This window comes from Scardinius erythrophthalmus (genome assembly GCF_964197995.2).
Source record: "Scardinius erythrophthalmus genome assembly, chromosome: 2".
NCBI lineage: Eukaryota > Metazoa > Chordata > Actinopteri > Cypriniformes > Leuciscidae > Scardinius > Scardinius erythrophthalmus.
The window spans coordinates 21,878,965-21,902,979 of record NC_138222.1 but is presented as its reverse complement, the minus strand read 5'-3'; the positions used below and the strand labels follow the sequence as shown (position 1 = coordinate 21,902,979).

Here is a 24,015-nt window from a genome sequence, read left to right as displayed (position 1 = left end):
ATTCTTTAGAATTAATTCTTCCACTCCCATCTTCTAAGTTTCCTTTTCAATGTTTTATGATTTGAAACATTCTTAAGCATTGGTGGCAGTTACAATACAGACCTTCTATTGCAGTATTCAGATTTTTATTTGATATTAACAAAATAAGCAAAGGACACCCTCTTCACCCTCTTCATAGTTTAGTTTTTCGACGTTTGACTAAGTGGCATCAATAGACAATTAACAGAAAAATAAAATAAAATGCCCCGCGTTGTTATGAGAACTACAGTACCCGACAAAACAAAGGCCTAAATAACATTCCCCTTTTTGTATAAGAGAGTTGCAAAATCCGCAATGTAACTGGTCAATGCATGTGCCAAACAACAGAACACAAGAGCTGATTGGCTAGTTCACAAGCCTAATGTCCCGGATGTAGAAACGAGTTATATTTCGCAGAGAAGAAGGCGCGTAACTCAGTTTGAATTGGGTGAGCAACTGTGTGTTTTCGCGGCTCAGCTGTAGTAACTGTCTTTTACAAATTATAAAATGGTAAGTATTTTTTGTTTGTTTGTATTTATTTTGTGACAGTCTTCTTTTTGGAAAGATGCATAACAGGTTAAAAGTACATTTAGAGTTATCTTCCCCGTCATTTTTTGAACAATATTATGCGGCTAGTTAACGTTAGCTAGCTTAGCTCCTGTACTAACTGGCGTCGTGTAAACACGAGCGCGTAACCGTGAACTATCGACTTGTTTAAATATGGCCTTGCACGTAATGCAAAAGGTGTAAATGCTTCAGTTGACTTTTATAACAAGACGAGTGAGTATGGTGCTGTTGGTTTCAGGCTGGGGGTAAAGCAGGAAAGGACTCCGGGAAGGCGAAAGCGAAGGCTGTTTCGCGCTCACAAAGAGCTGGACTGCAGGTCAGACCCTTCGTAATGACCAAAGGCCTTTGATTGAAATTAATTCGTATAAACAATATGGTTTGCTAAGAACTATTGTTAGGGTGATGTATACTGTTTTCTTTTACGTAATTTCACATATGCTGAGCCATTTTTTTGTCACTTTTCGCCATCTTCAGTTTCCAGTGGGTCGTATTCACAGACACCTGAAGTCCAGGACCACCAGTCACGGGCGCGTCGGAGCTACTGCCGCAGTGTACAGTGCTGCTATTCTAGAGTATTTGACTGCTGAGGTGACTACCATTTAAGGGAGACTGCATTGGATTTAGACTTTTCAAACCTGTGATTTAACATGCCTGTTTTCATATTAAGGTACTCGAGCTTGCAGGAAATGCTTCTAAAGATCTGAAAGTGAAGAGAATTACCCCACGCCACTTGCAGCTGGCTATCAGAGGCGATGAGGAGTTAGACTCCCTCATCAAGGCGACTATTGCTGGTGGTGGTAAGTACAAATTCAACCTTTGAGTTTTTAAATTTGTGTTTTTAAATCTGTGATCTAACCTTTTACCCTCTTTTTAAATCCCTGCCTTGTAGGTGTTATACCCCACATTCATAAGTCTCTTATTGGGAAGAAGGGACAACAGAAGACCGTGTAAACCATGTTGTCTCAGGACATGAGTGTTCACAAAAATGTATTGTTTGCCCTGTAGATTAGAATTTTAAAACTTTATATTGTTCATCTTTGCATTTACTCATTTCTGTTTTTTTTTTTGTTTGTTTTTTTTTTTAACATGGCTTCAGAGAAGCTTTTTATTTTTTGTCCCTTTTGATGTCTGGCTAGTCTTGTGTATTTTTTTTTTTTTGTTTTTTTTTTTACTTGTGAAGTTTCAGGATTTTATTTCATTTAAGCTCAAAGTGCCAATATAAATTTTCACCTGTTTGATTTAAAAAAATGAAGTTTATTCACTATGTAAAATTTGTGTGCCAATTCTTTTTCTTTTTTTGTTGGAGAAACCTTTCTAGAAATTCTTTCTATTGAGGGAGTCTCAGTGGACATTTGTAAAAAAATTAAATAAAGCCATTTAAATCCTTGTATGCATCCCAGAAGTCACTGCAATCTTTATCCAGTTATGAAGTCACATTTATTTATTTAGCGTTTTTAAATTCCGATTGTTTCAAAGCAGCTTTACAGAGATAACAGGAAAATAATGCAAAAAAGTTTCCAGAAGAAAATGGCATTACAGTCCAGCTTCAGTAATGTTTCATTTTTGTTTTAAAGTTATTAATTTAGTTAATTTACTGTACTCCCCATGTTCAAGTAGCAAACAACAAACGGTAGAGAGCAGCGTTACATACACACTCCTTTATTTTGATCTTGACCGCTATAAAGACCCCATCAATTTAATGTATACTTTTTAAAACGATATCTGTTTTACGTTAACTATTTTGCGGCAGGCACCAAACTTGATTCCAATGTATTAAATTGCAATAATTTTGAAGCAGTATAATGTTAATTAACATAAAATATGTAATGCAAGAAAGGGGTTACTAAAACTCGTCCATGTTATTGGTATGATTTATTTTAAAACAAATCACTTTGGTATAAATTTATTTAGGTCAAAACCATAGACACTTCACAGATTTTTGTTTTAATCGTTGGTGAATCCCTCCCTACAATAATAACCTATCGAGCATTTTGGTCTGTCCAATTAAAATCTTTTAAAAATATACGTCTGTTCAAAAATATTTAACAAATTTAGTATTTGTTCTATAGGAATAGTTTTTTTATTATTATTATTATCCTGTGAGAAACACAATTTTAATTATTGTGAATTTCGCAGATTCTTCATCCACAAATGCAAATATACAAATTATAATTACCTCATTATATGAAGAAAAAAAAATTATATATATATATATATATATATATATATATATATATGAGGACCTGTCAATAGATAATCAGTAAAAACTTGACGTGCTTGTGCTTTCCATTATCATATGACCTTTTATTTTCTTTTTGTAATATATATTTTTTTCCGTTCTTTGTTTACTCAGCATGTTTAGACTGAATTAATGTTTGCTTGTTTACAAAAATAAGTAAAAGAAAATAAATAAATACGTCTAAAATAATGTTTTGTGATTTGTCACTGTTTATAATATTAACGGTATTTTGATGATATGGACAAAGTAAGATTTTAAAAGAGCATTAATTTTAATTTGAAAGGCTTTTCCACGCGATGAGTGCAGCGTTCAAACAATAAAAAAAAAAAAAAAAAAAATCCTCCACAAAAAAAAAAAAAAAATAATAAAAAAAAAACACTGAACCGGAAAAGGAGCGCGTCATGTGGCATTTTAAACCGGAACTTAATAGTAAAAAATATCTGCGAAAATACTCAAAAGATATGTGTTATAAGTTATTGTTTCAATATCTTAGAGAAACAAATTTAAGTGAGACGATTTTTTTAAACAATGTATATACAGTAGTAGACATTCCGGTCCACACTCCATACCATTTGGTGGCGGTAATGCACCAGTTCGTTTTTGCCAATCGCCAATAAACCCTAGAACAAGAAGAAGAAAAAAATAAGCTAGCTTTTAACTCTGGGCTTAACACGAACCACAGCGCTCATAAATACTTTTTAGCGTTTTTTTTTTTCTAGTGCTGAGAGATTTCTGAGGAACACAAAGGAAAACATTGCTGAAAACGTGTGGCAATACGAAGGTAAGTTTATAATTCAACGGAGAGACACGTTTGCTGTTTGTCATAGTTTTCAATGAAGCGCCCTGTATGTTACATAATACAAAAATTAAACGTTTATATAGTAAGAAGTGTGTGTCTTCAGCTGGCTCCTCCACTGCCTGTCACGATGCCTGCTTTACTGGAGAGACCAAAGCTGTCCAATGCGATGGCCAGAGCCCTGCATAAGCATATCATGAAAGAGAGAGAGAGAAAAAGACAAGGTACATGTGTGTTTCCAGTTTAGAGCAAAAGAGTAAGTAAATAAAAGAAAACACCATGTTTAAATTCTTTTGAATAGCACAACAGAATATTGGTCCTTATTACACATACATGGTAACAGATTCAGTTCATTATTAATTATGTCTAAAAAGATGGTTTGTATATAAATTTTTTCATACTGTAGAGGAGGAAGAAGTCGATAAGATGATGGAACAGAAAATGAAAGAAGAGGAGGAAAGGAAACGAACTAAAGAAATGGAGGAGCGAATGTCTTTGGAAGAGACTAAAGAACAGGTGTGTACAGCAACTCTAGCAAATTCGTTTCAAGCCCTTCAAACGAAAAAACCTGGAGGAGCACTGAAGTGTGATGTGATGTTCTCCATGCATTTTCTCATTCTCATTATTAAAACCTTAATAAACGTTTTTTATCGTTTATTAGGTTCAAAAAATGGGTGAGAAATTGCAGGTTTTGCAAGAGGAGAAACATCAGCTCTTCTTACAGCTTAAAAAAGTCCTTCATGAGGAAGAAAGGCGTCGCAGAAAGGAGCAAAGGTGAGTGAATTTTTTTTTTTAATATTGAAAAATGATTGACAGTTATTCAGCTGTTGTGTTCCTTGTTATCTCAATCATGCACTTGTACTTTTTGATTTGACCCTCCCCTTTGTTCAGGGACTCATTATTCTGTTTTTTTTTTTTACATTACATTAAATGTCGGTGAAACCTGTTCAGTTTGTCTCAATTGTTGAATCTTTTTATGTTCCTAAAAATATTTTACTTGTTAAGACATTTGCTAGAAATAAAAGCAGTTGAAAGTGAATGTTTCTTTTTTTTTGTCGAGTTTATATTTTCTAGATATATTACAATGTAATTAATTATCAAGTGTATATGGATTTGTTAATTTATTTTCAGTGATATTACATCACTGCCTTCATCCAGTTATCAGTCCAGCTTACCTCTGCACTCAGGACAGCATCTACTCAGCATACAAGGTGGCGTATTGAAAGGTTGCAAAACCTTATTGACCTTGTATTATTTTGAAGGAAATAGTAGTTGACATTAGAACAACAAAACACAGTTTTGTTCTCTTAAGTAGACCATACTGCTATCCCATGCTTAAAATGCTATTTTGTGTTTTTAAGGAAGTCCAGTGGGTCACAATAGAGTCGGTGGTTTGTTAGGGGAGCGCAGTAAACAGTTGTTTCAGACACCTCTGATGCCAGTAAGTAAATAAATCTGAAGAACATGTAACACTGTGTGCATTTTTTAAAAACCGTAATGTCAAAAAAGTTGTTTTATGCTTCACTTTCTGTCACAAAAAATATTGAGAATTTTGTTATCATTGACAATGAGGTGTTCAAGCTACTATTGCATTTTCAGTAACAATAGCATCTTTAAAATACTGAAAACTTTTTTTTTTTTTTTTTTGCTGGAATGACCATTTTATAGGTCGTATCTGGCACACATTTATCCATAAATTGTTGTCTTGTCTAGGGCCATCAATTCTCCAGTCAGCCAGGATTCCTCACTGGTTCCTCTGAGCATGGGCAGTTCTCAGGTAGCACTGTGGTCCATGAGCCATTTTCAGTCTCCCAGGCCCAGCACCACACCTCTTATGGACATGCTGCTTCTGTGCCCATCAGCTTTGCAGGCACCACCCAGATCAGAGGTAACAATAAATCCTGATTGTTGAGATTTTTTTCTTTTTACATTAGTCAATCACAGTCTTCAGATGAAGCAGCCGTTATTCTAACATTAGATTTCTTAATTGTCTTGGTTTTTCTTTATAGGAAATTTATTTTCATCTTCTCAGTTCAACCAGTTTAATCAGTTAAACTTGCAGAACTTTTTATAACATTTCTGAGAAACTGCACTGCTCTGAGACATTGAGACACACTTACCCCTTTTCCACCAAAAAAGAACTGGTTTGGAACTGGTGCTGGTTCAACTTGCGAACCTTCTCAGAACCTGTTTGTTTTTCCACTGACTAAAGAGCCCAGCGAACGACGTCGTTACGTCAATGTGTACGTTGCCATACGTCTTAGCTTTCCCAACTTCAAGCATAACAGTTACAATGTTGGACTACATCGTCTTTCTGCAAATGTTTCACCTGGCTTTGCGATCCTACATTGGGGTCAGAAGAACACATTTGTGCTGCTCGTCTGGATAACTATAGACGGAGTTTACGTTCGAGAAGAAGTTCGACAATAACCCTGCCCCCAGCCCCCGACGTAAGCATGACGTGGTAAAAGAACGGTTCTAGTCCAGCAAAGAGTTGGTGCCTCTTTGGAACCAATTTTCCTGGCCGAGAACCCGTTCTTTGGCTGTCGAAACACAAAGAACTGGTTCGCGAGTAGGCACCGGCTCCGAACCGGCACCAGCACTGCCTTGGTGGAAAAGGGGTAACTGAAAAAAGCTCATCATAGAAACGTGTAGAACATGCTCGCCATTCAGGCGTGATTTATTAAAAGGTGAAATGCGTCGCTGAATTCCTCGGAGTATTCTTAGTTTTTGATATAGTTCATTTAGATATTATCTGTGCACTTACAGAGAATTGGATTTGGTGAGATGCCCTCCCTTCACATTTTCTGTGTATGTAGGAACACCTTTCCAGAGCATGCCATTCCTGTCCCACCAGCCTCAGGGTTATGCTGTCCACAGCCATTTCACTGCCCAGCCAGGTAAAGAAGCCACCTCACGTGATCTCTTTTTACATAACATTCATTGCTCTGATCTTAATGCGGCTCTTCCTTAAAAACATTTGTACTTCACTTTACATTAGCCATTCTTCTCTCTTTCGGCTAGAGATACGCATGCAGATTAGATTGTGCTGTATTATCTCAACAAGATAAAGTTTCTTCATTAATGTGTCAACGGAAACATTACACCAAGGATAAACAAACTTTTTTGTTTTGGTCCATCATTCATCCATCGATCTTCACAGGATTCATCCCTAGTGCTAGTATCCCCCTTCAGAAACAGCTTGAACATGCTAATCAGCAGTCTGGCTTTACTGACTCTGTAAGTACTTCCTGAGACTCATTTGGAAAATATTTGGAAGTTATCAGCTTTATCTTCCATGAGAAAATGTATTTATACACATGTGCTTGTAATAAATTATTATTTTGTGTGTGTGTTGTCATTGTTAGGCTGCTCTTAGACCCATACATTCACAGGCTTTACATGTGAGTGCAGCTGGTCTGATGTCCACTCCATCCATGGCTGTCCAGATCTCTACTGCAAAGGTGAGCTCACTAACCTGCATTGAACCCCTCTAAATGCCTGTCATTAGATAAGAAGGTCATCAACATGGATTCTTTATCACAGGTGTTTAAGAATATTCTTTTAAAATAACTGTCAGTTGTTTTGATTATCAATCATTTTTCAACCATTCACCACATGTTTTTGAGCAACAGTGTACTAGATTTATACAGATATGAGACAAAATAACAAACATGATTGTAAAAAACAAGGGGGAAAACAGCACAGTTGTAATTGAAATTGATGCAACGCATAGTCAAAGATGTGAGTGCCTGTACATTGTTAGTTGCTATTTTTAAACCATTGATTAACCATTTATTTGTTTTACCATTTAATCACTACCCTGTCACTTGAACCTTAAATCCACACCTCTTCTTTCCTCAATATTAAAAGATGTTCTTGGTTCATTTAAAATATTGGTATATTTGGTGAGGATAAACATTTTTCTTTTTATTAATGACTCTTTGCAGCTGTTTTATGCAAAATAGATTGACTTTTTATTTAATTTATGATGTTTCAGGCTTCATTCCAGAGTTCATCTCAGCCAGCATCACGTCTCGCCTTCGTCCCTCACGCTCAGGCTGGACAGAGATTCTTCCACCATGGAAAACCCCATTAACTACTAAAAGTATGACCATGACAAGGTGCCAGGATACAGAAAACTCTTTTGAAATCCAGTCAATTTGAATTAGCTTTTTTAACATTGGAATAAATGTCCCATGCAGCAAATATAGTTAGATTATAAACATTATTGATATTAAACAATAAGGAATGGTTTTACACACTATGAATCTATGAAAAGATTTGTCATGGTTTGTTGATTTTGGCTAAGTTATTATGATCTTTACGTCAGAGGATTGACGTCCAGAAAAAGATTGAAAATAAAGAGCCAAAGGTTGAATAAGCTGCGCTTTCCCTGCAAGACCCTTGTGAACTTTTTTTTCCTGAAATTTAGCAAGAATTGTCTATGTATTTTAACTTTATAGTAAGTTTGAAGTGTTAGTATGCAGTTTAATGGCTGTTGGATCAGTAAGAAATGTCCTGCATTACATGAATACTTTCTCAAATACAGAACGGTAACTGGGAGTTGTTTTGTTATTTAATGTCTTTTTCTTGGAGTTTGCCAGCAGCAGCCATGCCATTGTGATAAATATATTACAAAGGAGCCAAAACACATGACAAATGGAAATAAAGACATGATTTATATGTGCTCTTTTTAATATTGGCTGGGTTGTCTTGCTATAAATTTCTGTTTATTTCCATTTTATTTTTGAAACAGTTTTGCAAAACAAAAACTTTACTCATACCATAGTCAAGTGTAATGTACATGAGTCAAATCGGGGAAGTCTTCCTGCGTCCATCCATTCACCAGCCTGTGCGATATTGTCACTCCCTGCTTAAGGGACTTTTGCTTTAAACTACCAGAAGATAAAAGGGAAGTTAAGCAGAACACTTGGTCCTGTGATACAAAACTGCATCCTATTACACATATCATTGCCTTTGTATCTGTCCTTCACAGGAGATTCTGCACTTGAATGTTTTTCACTTCCCCTCTGCGCTCTTAATTGCTCATAAATAAAATGAACCACATAACAGACCTCTTGTAGCTATTTGCTACTTAAATTTAAGATAACAAAGAACAAATTAGGGCCAGTTATCTTTTTTATAAAAAGTGTCAAAAGCAACAAGGACACACTCATTCTACTGAAGACAGTTATGAGGTGCCCTTCTCAAAAAAAAAAAAAAACATAATAATAATAATTGTGAATGTCCCACACAAGCCATGCATCACAATGGTGCTTTAGTCCACTGTCCATGAATTCCATTTCTCTTGTTTTACAATAATTTAATTTGGAACATTTTGAATATTAAATTTATTTCCTAGCTTTTAGGGTTATAAAGTACAGAGAGGGAGAAATAAAGAAAGAATGAAAAAGGAGGGTAGATAGCATTGCTGAGGTCTAATTTTCTCCTATCCAGATCCGGTGCATCTTGGCAACCCCTGAAAGAAAGAAAGAGAATAGTACAAGCAAGAGTGAGGAAAGAGAGTGGTGAAAGTAAAATAAACGAAGTAGAAAAACATGGCGGAAAAAAACACCATAAAGTTAAGTCCATATCCACAAAAGTATGTAGAAGACGAAACTGTTCAAAACAAGGGTTCAAGTTAAATGTAGATGGAGTGTCTACAAAAGTAAATGTGCGCTCCATTACAAAACAGAGTCTGAAATACTTGCTTGGATATCTGTCAGTTCATTTTGAAGCTCAAAGTCAAAGAGCACAATAAGACAGTACACAATCACTTTATCACTCCAATAACTTAGGAACAGCAGATATGGGTGATATTAACACATAATGGTTGTTTTTGATTCTTCTTAAAAAGCTATTTTACAATACAGCATGTTTGATTACACATCAGACAAAATATTAGCTGGTAGTGTAAAATACAAAATGAAATTCCAAAAACATGAAATTTGATTTACAATCTCAGTCATTGCTTTCACATAGCAGACACAGATCAAGACACATCGAACACTGCAGTAGTACTACATCTCGGTGTTAATCAAAAGTGCATTTGCCAGTATGCAAACAGCAAAGTATTGTATGTAAAGAAAGCTTTTTCTGTCAAACCTTTTTAAATACATTACTGAACTTCCTGGGACAATTTCTGGACACAGATCACATATAATTTTGGACAAGGATAAAAAAAATTTTTGTAAAATCAGTCAATTTCTAAAGCCAAACCACTACAGAATAATTATCCTGGATTCAGTGTCTGGTAGGGATATGAAACAAGAACTTAATGTACGATATGAAACAAGAACTTAATGTACATCAGGAAAGTCATCAGATTGATTCAGACATCAATCATTTGGAGACATTCAGTCTTTTGATTAAATTCCTTTTACAGACTCTTTTTTTCTTCTTCACCGTTTGCTTATTCATATGTGTAAAGGTTTGATGGTTTGTTTTATAGTTTCCAGTTAAGGTAAACATTTAAATAAGTGCTTTGCTGCAGACACACTGGTGAGGCACAGTCACTCCAGGCCTAGTTATCTGGTGAGCATGTGCACACGGCAGCAAGAGCTCCATATACCTGCTGTGTTTTATTTAGCCATGGCTTTGATGGCTACTGCAGCCTCCTCATTCATAGCAGACAGAACAGTGATCTAGAAAGAAACATGAAGAGGTTTCATTGTAAACTATTAACATTAGTTTACAGTGACATTTACAGTGACATTTGAAGGGTGACTGCCTTTAACAACACTTACCAGGATTTCCTCACCAGCATCGAACTTGCTTTCTATTTCTTTGCCAAGGTCTCCCTCTGGCATTTTCAGGTCTTCTCTGACCTCACCGCTGTCCTGGAGCAGAGACAGGTAGCCATCCTGAATGCCAATAAGCTGAAAAGAAGAAAAACAGACATTTGTGAAACACTATTATTTACTTCTACAGTACAACTGTGTCTAAGGGTGTTTTCACACCTGTTTTTTTTTTTTTTTTTTTGTTCGATTGAATCGAACTCAAGTTCGTTTCCCCCCTTGGTGCGGATCTTTGAGGCAGGTGTGAATACAGCAATCGCACTCGGGGTGCGGACCAAACAACCGTACCGAGACCCAGCTGAAGAGGTGATCTCGGTCCTATTCCAAACGAACTCTGGTACGGCGCACATAAGAGCATGATCTCTCCGCCGGAACAGTCTTGCAGCACATCTTTGTCTTCGTAAAATCCTAATTACAACATCGTATAGATGACTGTGGCAAGCAGGACGAGGCAGAGGGCCATGAGAGAACGTGATCTCACGGAGGAGCTAGGAGAGAGGACCAGGCCTGGGGCCTGTACCATGATGGTAGTTGAACAAACTCAGGGTTACAGGATTAGTTTTGAGTTGACAAAACCAAACCAATCCAACCAGGCTTTGTTGGTACCATGATGCTGATCATCAACTATCTCTGTCAACTCAGGCTTTGATCCTGAGTTTAGGAGTTTAGGTGTGACATCAGTAATGAACAGCCAATCACATGCTGAGAAAGAGTGAAACTGCGATGCATTTCTCGCCTTCTAACAAATTTACACAGCAAGAAGAAAATAGCTGTCTATGAAAGAGGACAACTAAAAGAAAAAGTCTTGCTTTTATTTCAGTGCAAGTAAAAGTTGTGAAGTTAGTTTATACAGTTGATAAAGTTATAGAGAGAATTTAACATTTAAGCTCACATGTAGTCATTTTATAGCTTTATTTATTGATTCTAAAGTGTATTTATATTACCTTTATAAATGTATTAATTTAAACTGTGCATAATAATAATTGATAAACTAAAATTGTACAAGTGTGATCGATTATATAATAATTACATAATATCTAAATCATACAAAATTATTATTCTAAATAGAATTGTTAAAAGCCAGACGATTTTGTCTTTAAAAATCATTTGCTATGTAGTGACCTATGATTTGAAGTAGAAACAGGTGGAGTGACTTTATCGCATCAGACATGTGTCACTTTGCTCACAGTTGATTGGTCCAAGTTCGGTTTGCAACCTCTTACCTGGAACATAACCTGCCCCAGACCAGGAGTCTCATTTATAAAACTATGCATAGGATTCTTACTAAAAGTGTACATGCGCCCGAAAGCCGTACGGCAAAAAATATTCATACTTATAAAACCGTACGTACGGCAGAAGTCATCCTCATTTATATAGCGCTTTTAACAATGTAGATTGTTTCAAAGCAGCTTTACAGAGACAAATGTATAATTTAGGGTAACAGACATTGTTTTGGCTTTATAACGGTTCTTTAATAAAGTTATTTTCCATACGTACGGCAGAACCTGTGCAGAATTCACTTTATAAATCCCAGTCAGCGGAAGATTTTGCGCACATGCATCTCCTCCCCGAAATAACCATATATGTTCAAACATTATGGACCATGGCAAGCAGACTTTGCATTAAAAAAAGAGAACTAAAATGAGAATCAATATCAGTGCGGTGTTTTCGAGATGCCTAGAGCTCCACGTCCGAGACTTTGACTGCTCCTACATGTACTTTATTAAACAGGTGAGCACATTTACATAAAACTAATCAATGTTATATAGTTCAACAATGATAAAATGTTAGAATATTATGGAAGTAAAATAATGTCAAATGTTTTTGAAACAAAAAGCCTGTTGAATTGCACTACTTGAAAAAAAATAGGCATTGCATTAACCATGCTTGCATTTTAATGCATTGTATTTTTAGGGCTTGCATTTTTATGGGCTGAAATTCAACATGGTTGAATATTTAAGCTGTGAATATTTCAATTAAAAACATTTCAAACACATTTTCATTATTAAAAATTCAATAATCCATATTCAACTTTCATATTTCACTTCCAAAATATTCAAACTGTTTAAAAATACAACCTATAATATTCAACAGGCAATTTTCGGTCCATTTTATTTCGCTTTGCAAATTCGCTTCCACAAATTCAGTGGTTCAAATTCAACAGTAAATTCAACCGAACTGCAGGAAAAGCAGTAGATTACCGAGATACTCTCCATCTGCTGTTAGTCAACCTCACCAGCAGGTGGTGCAAAAGCTTGTGTTGTTGACGAAGACAGAGCAACAGTTAGAGCAAGCCATTCATTCATAAAATGAAAATGAGCTGTGTCAGTATATATGCGGAAAAGATGATAAAGACACAAAAGCTGTGTTTATGTTTCATTCAATAACTTCATTGTTACTTTCCCTGTGTAGCCTACATGTCATCAGCTTTCTCTACATGAACAGGATTATAATCGTTTTCCCTCAATACCTCACACTCGAGGATTCCCCTTCTGTCGGGACAAAGCGCTTAACGTAGTTTATGGACTAATACAGTGATATAAAAGACCAAACTCGCACCTTATTGGGGATGTAGGCTGTAGGCTACTATATAGGCTCGATGGACTAAGAATATGAACGTAATGCGCAAAGTTTCATGCAGAGCGTTTCGTGATATACTGGCATAAAATCAACACTTGATCAATACTAACACTTTCTCTTCTCTTTTCTCTCTCTCTCTCTCTCTCTCTACAGTATATATATATATATATATATATATAGTATAGTAGGCTATGCCTACGTGTATTGCATTAGCTTAAACTGGGAAGAGTCATAGCACTTGCATATTGTTGTCCTCCTATTGTTAGTTTAACTGTAAATCGCTTTGGATAAAAGCATCTGCTAAATAAATGACTAAATGTAGCCTAATAAATGTAAAATTGGCTTGACATTGGACATTCGCACATTTAGGGACCGTCTCAAAAGTTGCATACAACATTGGCATACACGTTTCTAACTTCAATAGCAAACTTTAATTTATTTGAATAAATATAAAAAATCCAAAGGGTGCGCATTATGCCTGACACTACATGAACACTTTACAGTTGGTTTTATGACTGTAAGTCGTTCTATTCAAATGCTATTGAAGTTAGAAACGTGTATACCAAAGTCGTATACACTTTAGAGACGGTCCCTAAATGTGCGAATGTCCAACGTCAAGCCGACTTTATGCCAGTCTATCACTGGGAAACGCTCAGCATTAAACTTTGCGCGTTATTCTGAGTCAATCTGCTTGCCTGCGAGTTTGGTCTTTTATATCACTGTAATTAGTCCATTAAGCTATACGTTAAGCGTTTTATATGTCCAGCTGGGGAATCCTTAAGTATTGAGGGAAACCCTAATAGCTTGCATGCAGCACATCGCCACAATATAAAGTTAAGGCAACTAAACAACCAAGAGAAATATATGTCAACCTCAAAAATGTAATATTGGATCTGTATATCCGCATCGGGGAATAACATTATAATCTTGTTCACGGTAGAGAAAGATGCTTGTAGGCTACACAGGGAAAGTAACCGTGAAGACACTGAATTTAACATAAAACCGCCGTCATAATAATCACAAATACACTTGCATTGCTGTTAAATGAGTTTTATGAATGAATGGCTTGCTCTAACTGTTGCTCTGTCTTCGTCAACAACACAAGCTTTTGCACCTCCTGCTGGTGAGGTTGACTAACAGCAGATGGAGAGTATCTCGGTAATCTACTGCTTTTCCTGCAGTTCGGTTGAATTTACTGTTGAATTTGAACCACTGAATTAGTGGAAGCAAATTTGCAAAGCGAAATAAAATGGACCAAAAATTGCCTGTTGAATATTATAGGTTGTATTTTTAAACAGTTTGAATATTTTGGAAGTGAAATATGAAAGGTGAATATGGATTATTGAATTTTTAATAATGAAAATGTGATTGAAATGTTTTTAATGGAAATATTCACAGCTTAAATATTCAACCATGTTGAATTTCAGCCCATAAAAATGCAAGCCCTAAAAATACAATGCATTAAAATGCAAGCATGGTTAATGCAATGCCTATTTTTTTTTTCAAGTAGTGCAATTCAACAGGCTTTTTGTTTCAAAAACATTTGACATTATTTTACTTCCATAGAATATGATCTGTATGTTATTCTAATGTTGATCTAGCTTGCTGCTAGTCTCATACAGACAAACTAACACAGAATAACATAAATTTCAACACATTCAAATGCAGTTTAGTGTGCTAGTGTAATGTCAGACCAAGTGAAACAGCGCTGCGTTACCTCACAAGTTTAATTTGTCTAATAAACTGACCTGTGAGTTGTAATTCTGCACTTGCGTGTAGTTCGGTAGAATGGAATGTACAAATTCCTTTTAGATCCGCGGGACTCGCGTCGCGTGTGGAGCTGATAGCTGTCTCTTAGCAATCCCGACCTGCTTCATATCACAGTCATGATAAAAACATCGATGTATTTACTCATCCATAAACATTATTAGATCGGTCGGCTTGACGTTGACGACAAGATCCAAAATTCTTAGCAAATGTTGTGTCATCAAACTACGCCTTTGTTATTGTAAGAGGTTAGCGATAGTGCTGGGCGGTTTGACCAAAAATCAACATCACGGTTTTTTTCTAAATTATACCGGTTTCACGGGTTTTTTTTTTTTTTTCAAGCATGATGGGTGTTAACCACATTTTCTACTGAGTGAGAGAGGAAATACTGCAGTAGATTTACTTATAATGCCCTATTTTATTGTCATGAGTGAATATTATAGAAAAAATCCACACTAATATTAATAATACAGGTTTGCAAGGCTGTTTACAAAGAGGTGCCAGCAGGACGCGCTTTAGGAGCGGCAGAAACAGTGGTTTCCCCGGTAACGGCTGTACACAAAGCAGCAACGCTCATAAACACTGCTTTATCAGGAAAGATAAAGAAAGATTCAATCGTAATAACAAAGAAACTTTTCTAAAGACCGTCAGTTCACTTCAGATACGTTAATACAGTATAAAAACACGCGCGCCGCGAGAAAAAAGACACTCTCACCCCCACACGTCTCGTGCCCATTCTAGTCAATGCTTGTGTTTCAGATCGAAGCTTCCCAGAAGCGGCTCTCCGCGCCGCTTCGCTAAATATAGGCGCCTAGTCTATTTTGACGCACCGCGTGGAGGACGGAATAAAACCTTGTCGCAGCTGTAATGCGCCGCAGACGTGTGTTGTAAATGAGGGGTGAGACTGTGTCGCGCTGCGCCGCGTTCCGATTAAAGCGACATACACCGGTATTGCGGTATATTAAAAATTCATATCGTAACAAAAATAAACACCGGTATTCGGTATGAACCGGTAAACCGCCCAGCACTAGTTAGCGACCCCTAGAGGCGAAAAAAAAAATACATAGTGTACGTTTAATTGATTTATATTTTTAATGGAAACAGATAGGCCTTGTTCTGCATTATTTGCACGAAAATAATTTCTCAGACAATCTGCTATTATCATGATAAGCAATTATCTCTGTATTTAAAACATTAAAACACAGCATGCCACAGGAAAAGTGTTCAAAATAATTGCATCCACAACCAATATTTATTTATTAAATATACAATGTTTTGTAACTTCCCAGTAATGATTTCATGTAGTTTAAGTGTTTAACTCCATTAATGAGAATGGCATATTTAATCTAAATGTTTATATCAGAAGTAAAACATAGTTGAAATCATTATTTTATTTATTGTTATTATTGTGAACATGCACTGTATTTATGATTAGGACTCATAATGAAGATTTACGGTTTTACTTCATCTGCCGTTAGATAAGCTATATATGCATCAGTTTCACAAAACGGCCCAACGTTTGCGTGCATGTGTGCAAATTTTACCGTCAAGTGTTTTTATAAATCACAATTTATGCGTCGGAAGTGGCATACGCCTCTTTCAGGGCCTGTTTTGTGGATACGCATCGGTTATAAATGAGGCCCCTGGTTAGCCGTGGAGCGTAAGTTACTATGGCGATGAACACTGCTAAAAGCCAAAACACTTTCATGTTGCCTAAAACCTAGGGTTGGCGCAAAATAAACTGAAACATACCTGGCAAGCCACCTAAACCGGCTTCATGGTACAGGCCCCTGGACTTTTATGTTACTTATGTTTTGTTTATTTGTGTCATCCGGCAAGGGCAGCTGTTTTTACTTTCCTTTTTGTGTTTGTTTTATTATTAAATTGTTTAAATGTTCGCCAGTTCCTGCCTCCTTCTTCCCATAACAACATACTTTGTTACAATGATATTGCATCATATGATGCTCATAAGTTTCTTCACATTGCATTACTAGCTGATAACACCAAATTAATAAAAATTGCACTACGAAAGATCTCCATGATTAGCCTGTTTTTGCACTTCCTGCTTTTCCCTGCTTGAGAATTTCTGTCCAATGAATGGATGACCTTAGCACACGTGTGGTTTTGTTTACACAATTTGATTCACTTGCAAACAGGGCAGTGTGAAAGCGAACCACAACAAACATTGTATTTGGTCCGGACCAAAGCAAGTGAACTAGTGGACTTTCCTGGTGTGAATACACCCTAATATTGCTAGTCACATACCTGGTAGTCCATTCTTTTGATGTTAGGGACATCCATATTGTGGGTTGAGGGACAGATATCCTCATACTTTTTGCCAGAGAAGATGTCAATGCCCACCATGTGAACCTTTGAACAAAATAACGTTAAGGGTGGGGGTTACTTCACCACTATTCAAAGTCATCTAACTACATTTCATACCCACACATTATGTGAATGAATGGCCTCCCTTTCACCTGCACCTTATTCATAAAGACTTGTATAAAGGGACTTCTGGAACTCCATTGTGCAAAACAAACAGTCATCCGCACACAATCTATGTAGCTGGGCAGTTAACACTATGACTGCTAAATTATTATTATTATTATTTTGTGATATACCCTTCAAATAAAATCAATGTTATTGCATTGGAAGTAAGTAAAAGAAAGTGATGTGCATTAGTCTCACTAAGTTATGAACTATCTACAATTTTTATGCTTTGTCACATAACCATCACTCACCTTGGCGTGTCCATGTTTACCGGTCTTAGATGTGGACATCTCCACAATTTTGCATGGTCGACCCTTTAAAACCACAAAACCATTTTTGCGCAGGGCAGAACACTGCATGGGGTAGGTAGCAGAGGCACCTGCATCGCCTGTTGTGAAGTCCAGGTCAGCATCCGCCATGTCTTTTCTAAAGATTAATGAGCCAGAATTACATTAGTTAATATTAGTCAGCATAAGTCAACTTAAAGAAAGATGGTTTGATACAAAAGGAAAGACCTATCTTGCTATTCTTGAATTAAACCCCAAACAGACCAATATGAAAAATCTTTCAGCAAAATGACCTTGTTCATCCCCTGAAAAAAATTTCCTTTTTTTTCCACTGACATCACTTGGGGCCATAATAGCCAAATAGCTATTTAGAAAAGGTTGGTATTGTTTAAATTTTAAAGTTTCCCATTCTTATCAATTCCTAATTTCGATTTCAATATGGTAAAAAGTACTGAAGTATTGTAGCTGAATACCATGAACAAAAATCAATAGGCTAAAGAACAATTAAACAATAAACTTTTGCCTATGGTTTAAAAATACCATAGCAAAAAAAAAAAAAGCCTAACTAATATAAATTTCACATATTATTAAAGACAAATAAACACTCAGTAATTAAAAAAGAACAAATAAGCAAATTAGCAATTGCACAAATAAATACAACTGAAAAAGATATGATTGAAAAAGTGTTTTAAGATTTTTCAGGTACAGAAACCAAATGTAAAAAAGCACTGCACTTTATGAATAAAATTTACATTACAAATATAGTTACAAAAGTTATTCAGTCAAGAAAAGCGACTAAATTTTCTCTTTCTTTGTCTTTTGTTGTTTGATTAACGCTATTATAGAGAAGGCAGCAAGAATATTAAGCTGCTGTCACTTTAAGAGCAGCATGAATCCAGTATACTGCTATGGATCCAGTATACTGTTATGGATCCCTGAACTTATATCGATTTTCCCAAACCTATATTTAGGTGACATATTTATTTATTTTTAAGCAAACTCAATCTGTTATACTCTGAAATAAGCCAAATTATGGCAAACAGCAATTCACACAAACTTTAAATAATCATGACCAACTAGGATGAGGATATTTGTCCCTCGCCTCAAAATACAGTATGAACAGACATTTGAAGAATGGACTACCGGGGATGTGGACATGTACAGATTACATTTTAAAATAGAATAAACCATGACAATTACTGTATTACAAAAAAAGGTGTAGATTAAGCAGTGCACAAAAATTGGTTTTAAGTCAGTTATTTATATATTTTGCTGTAGTGTGTCAATATGAAATATCAGCTTACATTTCCAAACATTTCTTTTGCCATAAATTGTAATTGTGAATTTAGTGAATCTTTGTATGCACAAGGAGTCTGACAACATCTGATCTCACCATCATCGTATCCATCTGGGATTACATGAAGAAAAGGAAAATCAAGAAGATTGTTTTAAATGCAATGGGTGGCCACATCAAATATTGATTTTATTTAGATAATAGTGTTATTGATGAATAAAATATACTTATGACATTATTTTTGAAAGCATCATCACTTTACAGCATTTTTGCACAAGTGCCTAAAACTTTTCACAGTACTTTAGCTTTGGAGTTAGGTTTCTTTAAGGATTAGTTCACTTCAGAAATACAATTTATGGATCATTTACTCACCCCCCTGTCATCCAAGATGTTTATGTCTTTCTTTCTTCAGTCGAAAAGAAATGAAGATTTTTGAGGAAAATATTCCAGGATTTTTCTCCATATAGTGGACTTCAACGGGAACCAGTGGGTTGAAGGTCCAAATTGCAGTTTCAATGCAGCTTCAAAGTGCTCTACATGATCCCAGCCAAGGAATAAGGGTCTTATCCAGCGAAACGATCTGTCATTTTCTAAAAAAAAAAAGAAAAAGAAAAAAAAAATGTATAGGCTATACTTTAACCACAAATTCTCATCTTGCACTAGCTCTGCGATGCGCCACGCATTATGTAATCACGTTGGAAAGGTAGGCGTAAGTACCAATCCAGTGTTTACAAAGCGAATGTGCAAAGACTAAGTCAATTGCCCTTTACAAAAAACAAAAAAAGGAAAGGAAACCCACCGATGTTGCACGATTTTAAGTTTTTCGCCCTACCCTACCTTTTTGAACCGGAACACACGTGACCGTAATCACGCATTGAGCTCATGCAAGATTTTTTTTTTTAAATGACCAACCCTTATTTCTTGGCTGGGATCCTGTAGAGCCCTCTGAAGCTGCACTGAAACTGCAATTTGGACCTTTGACTTGTTGTTTACCGCTGAAGTCCAACTATATGGAGGAAAATCCTGGAATGTTTTCCTCAAAACCTTGATTTCTTTTCAACTAAAGAAAGAAAGACATTAACATCTTGGATGACAGGGGGTGAGTAAATTATCAGGAAATTTTAATTCTGAAGTGAACTAATCCTTTCAAGCGTCTTGGAGACGTTGCCACAGTTCTTATGGATTTAGTCTGTCTCAGTTTTTCCTGTTTCTTCATGTAATCCCAGATTGACTTGATGATGGTGAGATCAGATCATACTGCATAGAAAAATCTCACTGGACAATTTATGGCAAAGGGAATGTTTGGAAATGTAAGCCATTTACAATATGCCCCATTATCTTTATTTTTTAATTATTAATTATCTTTAAACAAACGAAAATCTCAAATAAATTAATTAATTGTAGTCCCATGGATCACTGGGTTTGCAGAAGCAAGCTATACGGAACAAGAACATGGCACCTGTTAACTGAACTAACATACCCAACTATTGTAAATATGTAATTATATATAAATAATACCCATCAACACTGACACTTTGTCATTAACAGCTACAAAACACAACATTTGAGTAACTTCACTGTACAATGTCCTGCAAGTATTCACGTGGGAGGGGCCCAAACGTCAGGTCATGCTACGAGATATGCAGCCCATATCCCAAGACTGGACATATCGATACATAAATCCATTTCACTACACAAACAAAATGCTAATACATCCTATTTTCATTTTCAAACAGCTAACATAATATGAATAATCGATGCGCTTCATAAATCTAGACTAGTCAGTTGCACAAGTAGCGGACGTAAGTTAATCCACGCAACTCGCGCGCTATCGCATACTTGCATTGTAATATATTTTGCAGGGAATAAGAGCCGTATGTGTTTGAACAATGAAAGTTGGGCCGCTTTCATAAGGACACGCGTGTCCTCCAGCCGCAGTGAGCTGGCTGCTATGTGAGGCCTGCTGGATCCGCCACTGCGCACTGATCAGGACCGGGGGCCCGCGCCGAGCAGCCGCGCTCATCACGGCCGAGCAGGTGCACGCATGTCACCGTTATACTGCACATGACAGCTCGTGAACCAGATCCACAGACTAACTTTAATGCGAAACGAAACTCTGTGTGGCTAACAGGAGGTTTCCTATGATGTAAGGTTGAGCTAATCTACGATGCAAGGAGCTGTGGACTCTTCTTTGAGTTATGATTAAGTTTTTAACCATATTTGTCTTCGTGACGCGGTGAAACTTTGACGCGGAATTTCTGCGTCAAATTTAGTTTAGTCTGTGCATCCAACGCCCAAGGAAAATATGTTGTTGTCATTCTAAATTTCGCTCAAAAGAATGAATGCACATGTCCTGCGAACACTTAGCAATTTACAAGAGATGCTGTATCTTAAGCTAATTGTTTGCTTTGTTTAGGAGACTGTCAAACGCGTGAAACAGATGAAGCAGGGTTATCTCGAGGGAGGAGGTTGTTGCTACGCGGAACCCGTTGTTTGAATTGATTAAGCATCTATACTTACCTGGTTTACAGCCTTGACCACGCTTTCGGGCCAACCCAAACTAGATATCCCTTTTTCGTGTCTCCTCTTTCGTTTCTGTCTGCCTGATTTGTTGCTATCAGCTGCGCGAAGCCTCTTTGTTTACTCACGCAATTCAGCTATCTTGACGCTGCTGTCATTACAAGCGTTTCGTATTCCCCTCTCTCAGTTTGAGCAAAACGTTTAGTTGGCTGACCCAATGCGTGAATCCTAAACTCTCTCTCTCTCCCCCTCCCCCTCCCCCTCCCCCTCCCCTCCCCTCCCCTCCCCTCCCCTCCCCTCCCCTCCCCTCCCCTCCCCTCCCCTCCCCTCCCCTCCCCTCCCCTATGCGAGTCTACAGGGCAGAGCTGACAGAGCTCTGACAATAACTTCACTACAACAACTATAAGCTCCATCCGTCCCTAGCAAATGCACTAACCTTAAAGGAATGGTTTGGAGTAAAATCAACCTAGGGTCCTTTGCAGTGTTCTAAATTAACTTTTGATCACCAGCCAATGTGGCTGGTAACTTTCTAAAGTTACCAGCCAATCAGAATATCCACTAGCCAAATTTTTTCCGGTGAAAATAAGAAAATGTATGAGTGCCACTGAATGCATTTGATTATTTTATTAGAATTGCTGGCAATTCTAACTTCTAATTCTAATGACAATACATGACGACATTATTGTGATCAAACACTAGCCATTCACGACCCGTCAGCCATTTGGCATTAAATTTTCTTTTCTTAATTTCTCTGTTGATACCCTCCTCATCCCCTGCCTCGTTCCTCTTCTCGCCCCAGAAATCTGTCCCAACCACCGCCGCATTGCGTTTAATATTAACCTACTTTACTAGCCAAGTTGCCAACTCTGTTCGTCTTATTTCTTATGTTTTCTGTGTCCGTTCGTTTCCATGGTTTCTTGCGCTGGTTTCACTGCAAACTGCGTGCAGCCAATGGGCGTATGAAACGTCATCACGTAGCATTACGGCACAGTGTTCATGGGAAATGTAGGAAATACTGCCAGGGGGATAAATGACCGAGAACAGAGCGGAACAGGCCTTATGTATCATGCATGTAATGCCTCATTCATCACCGGCCAAACTGGCTAGTAAGTTTTTATTAACACCCGCCAAAATGAATTTTAACCCGCATTTGGCGGGTTGGCGGGTGTTAATTTAGAACCCTGGTCCTTTGCACCTTGACCTCAAGCCAAAGGTCTCAGTTAAATTAAAGTTAGAGCTTATTTAGAGATATCAGCCGAATGGTTTAGTGCAGGCGCTAATGGAACCTATGATGTATCTCGTAAATTACCCCACTAATAATGCCCGGAATGGTACCAAACTTCTACAGTAGTACAAATAGGTTCTGTACTCATAAAACAAGGCATTGGAAAGTCTTGGAAAGCACGTAAAAGTCCTGGCAGAAAGCGATGCATCAGGATGTAGTGTAACGACGCCCAGTTCCAGGAATGCACTAATATTTTGTTGGTAGTACCAGTTTGCAACAATTATTAGTTAACACTAAGTTGTCCACAAAATGTTGGATATACTGGCTTTCTGCCAGGACTTTTACATGCTTTTCCCAAAACACTGAAGTGACCTCGACGACCGGGTTAGCGGTAGCATTAGCCATCAGGCAAGTGTTATTTAAATAAACTCCTAATGTACTAACAAACTTTCCAATGCCTCGTTCTATGAGTACAGAACCTATTTGTACTACTGTATAAGTTTGGTACCATTCTGGGCATTATTAGTGGGGTAATTTACGAGATACAACCTAGGTTCCATTAGCGCCATTCGGCTGATATCTCTAAATAAACTCTAACTTTAATAATGTTCGACCAAGGGAAAAAAGACTTTGTTGGGGTTTGGCTCGAGGTCATGGTGCAAAGGATCCTAGGTTGATTTTACCATTCTTTTTAATGAGGCTATAATCTCCACCCTTTTGGTCTGAGGCAGTTGGCCTAATGCAGCTGTCTTGAAACTGCCGTGACGTGTGGTTCTCTGGGTTCAGCAGTTGAATACTATTGGAAAGATCTCAGATTTGCAGTCAGATTGTGTAGTACCAGTATAGGGCTTAATTGGGTCATACTGTCCAGCAAGACCTTGGTTTACGACCAACCTCTCAGAGCAGTCAAATATTCCTGCCTCTACATAATGTCATTAATCGCCTTAATCTGATTGTACTTATTTTTGTACTGGTGGTGAAAGGTGGTGAAAGGTGAGATCAGAATGTCTATTGCCAGAATGATAAGGCAACACTGGTGAGGGTGCAGAGTGCGACTGGAAGAGTCAGTCAGTAGAGACTCTAGTAACTCTAAATATGAAAAAAAAAAAAAAAGATCTTCACAAATATTTTATATTCACATCTTTTGTTTTCTACATAGTTCAAATGTGTATGTCTGCGTGTGACTTGTCTGGATTTCTCTCGTTCATAATGCAAACACATGTGTAAGGATATACACTCTTTATTCTTCATTTTTCATATCTTTTAACATGGTTGCAACCAGGGTTTTACAGTTGTTGTTTTTTAAAAAAAAACCTATTTTTCAGAAACCAGTGAATAAAACTAGTGAATAAAATTAAAATTAGTGAATAAAATAATGATTGTCCAATAAAATTATAAGGTGTCAGAAGAATATGACCAAATGCATGGCACC

At 37.0% G+C, this 24,015-nt stretch overlaps 3 protein-coding genes across 9 annotated transcripts; 2 read left to right on the top strand and 1 right to left on the bottom strand.

Annotated features, from left to right (window-relative positions):
* The first annotated feature begins 341 nt into the window (after positions 1–341).
* LOC308679602 (histone H2A.Z) lies at positions 342–2,035 on the top strand. Its single transcript, XM_081347144.1, has 5 exons — positions 342–528; positions 824–901; positions 1,060–1,173; positions 1,253–1,382; positions 1,475–2,035. Exons 1-5 carry the CDS (start codon positions 526–528, stop codon positions 1,534–1,536), a joined length of 387 nt encoding a protein of 128 aa, XP_081203270.1. The 5' UTR covers positions 342–525; the 3' UTR covers positions 1,537–2,035.
* Positions 2,036–3,215: 1,180 nt separating this feature from the next.
* Positions 3,216–8,832, top strand: LOC308687187 (G protein pathway suppressor 2-like). Of its 5 annotated transcripts, none has more exons than XM_081359528.1 (11): positions 3,216–3,605; positions 3,727–3,844; positions 4,027–4,136; positions 4,282–4,394; positions 4,752–4,831; positions 4,982–5,061; positions 5,334–5,508; positions 6,440–6,520; positions 6,784–6,860; positions 6,989–7,084; positions 7,621–8,832. In XM_081359528.1, the coding sequence occupies exons 2-11, from the start codon at positions 3,751–3,753 to the stop codon at positions 7,717–7,719; spliced, it is 1,005 nt and encodes a 334-aa protein (XP_081215654.1). In that variant the 5' UTR covers positions 3,216–3,605; positions 3,727–3,750; the 3' UTR covers positions 7,720–8,832. The 5 variants fall into 5 exon arrangements, with proteins under 5 accessions (XP_081215654.1, XP_081215656.1, XP_081215655.1 ...); XM_081359530.1 differs by having other exon boundaries at positions 3,727–3,876; XM_081359529.1 differs by having other exon boundaries at positions 3,238–3,605; positions 3,707–3,844.
* A 125-nt stretch (positions 8,833–8,957) lies between these two features.
* LOC308687188 (eukaryotic translation initiation factor 5A-1) lies at positions 8,958–21,637 on the bottom strand. Of its 3 annotated transcripts, XM_081359533.1 has the most exons (8): positions 21,359–21,626; positions 19,211–19,428; positions 18,849–18,952; positions 17,509–17,683; positions 17,033–17,137; positions 10,370–10,501; positions 10,195–10,267; positions 8,958–9,102 (listed from the first exon to the last, which is right to left on the bottom strand). In XM_081359533.1, the coding sequence occupies exons 4-7, from the start codon at positions 17,674–17,676 to the stop codon at positions 10,205–10,207; spliced, it is 468 nt and encodes a 155-aa protein (XP_081215659.1). In that variant the 5' UTR covers positions 17,677–17,683; positions 18,849–18,952; positions 19,211–19,428; positions 21,359–21,626; the 3' UTR covers positions 8,958–9,102; positions 10,195–10,204. The 3 variants fall into 3 exon arrangements, with proteins under 3 accessions (XP_081215659.1, XP_081215657.1, XP_081215658.1); XM_081359531.1 differs by lacking the exon at positions 18,849–18,952 and having other exon boundaries at positions 21,359–21,637; XM_081359532.1 differs by lacking the exons at positions 18,849–18,952; positions 19,211–19,428 and having other exon boundaries at positions 21,359–21,621.
* Between the last annotated feature and the right edge of the window lie 2,378 nt (positions 21,638–24,015).

Coding starts and splice junctions, on each gene's coding strand:
- LOC308679602 (XM_081347144.1), top strand. Junction 902..1,059: donor CACAAAGAGCTGGACTGCAG/GTCAGACCCTTC, acceptor CGCCATCTTCAG/TTTCCAGTGGGTCGTATTCA. Junction 1,174..1,252: donor TAGAGTATTTGACTGCTGAG/GTGACTACCATT, acceptor TTTCATATTAAG/GTACTCGAGCTTGCAGGAAA.
- LOC308687188 (XM_081359531.1), bottom strand. Junction 10,502..17,032: donor TCAAAAGAATGGACTACCAG/GTATGTGACTAG, acceptor TCTTCTTTTCAG/CTTATTGGCATTCAGGATGG. Junction 10,268..10,369: donor ATGCTGGTGAGGAAATCCTG/GTAAGTGTTGTT, acceptor GTTTCTTTCTAG/ATCACTGTTCTGTCTGCTAT.
- LOC308687187 (XM_081359526.1), top strand. CDS start 3,751: ATGCCTGCTTTACTGGAGAGACCAAAGCTGTCCAATGCGATGGCCAGA. Junction 5,062..5,333: donor TTCAGACACCTCTGATGCCA/GTAAGTAAATAA, acceptor TGTCTTGTCTAG/GGCCATCAATTCTCCAGTCA. Junction 6,861..6,988: donor AGTCTGGCTTTACTGACTCT/GTAAGTACTTCC, acceptor TGTCATTGTTAG/GCTGCTCTTAGACCCATACA.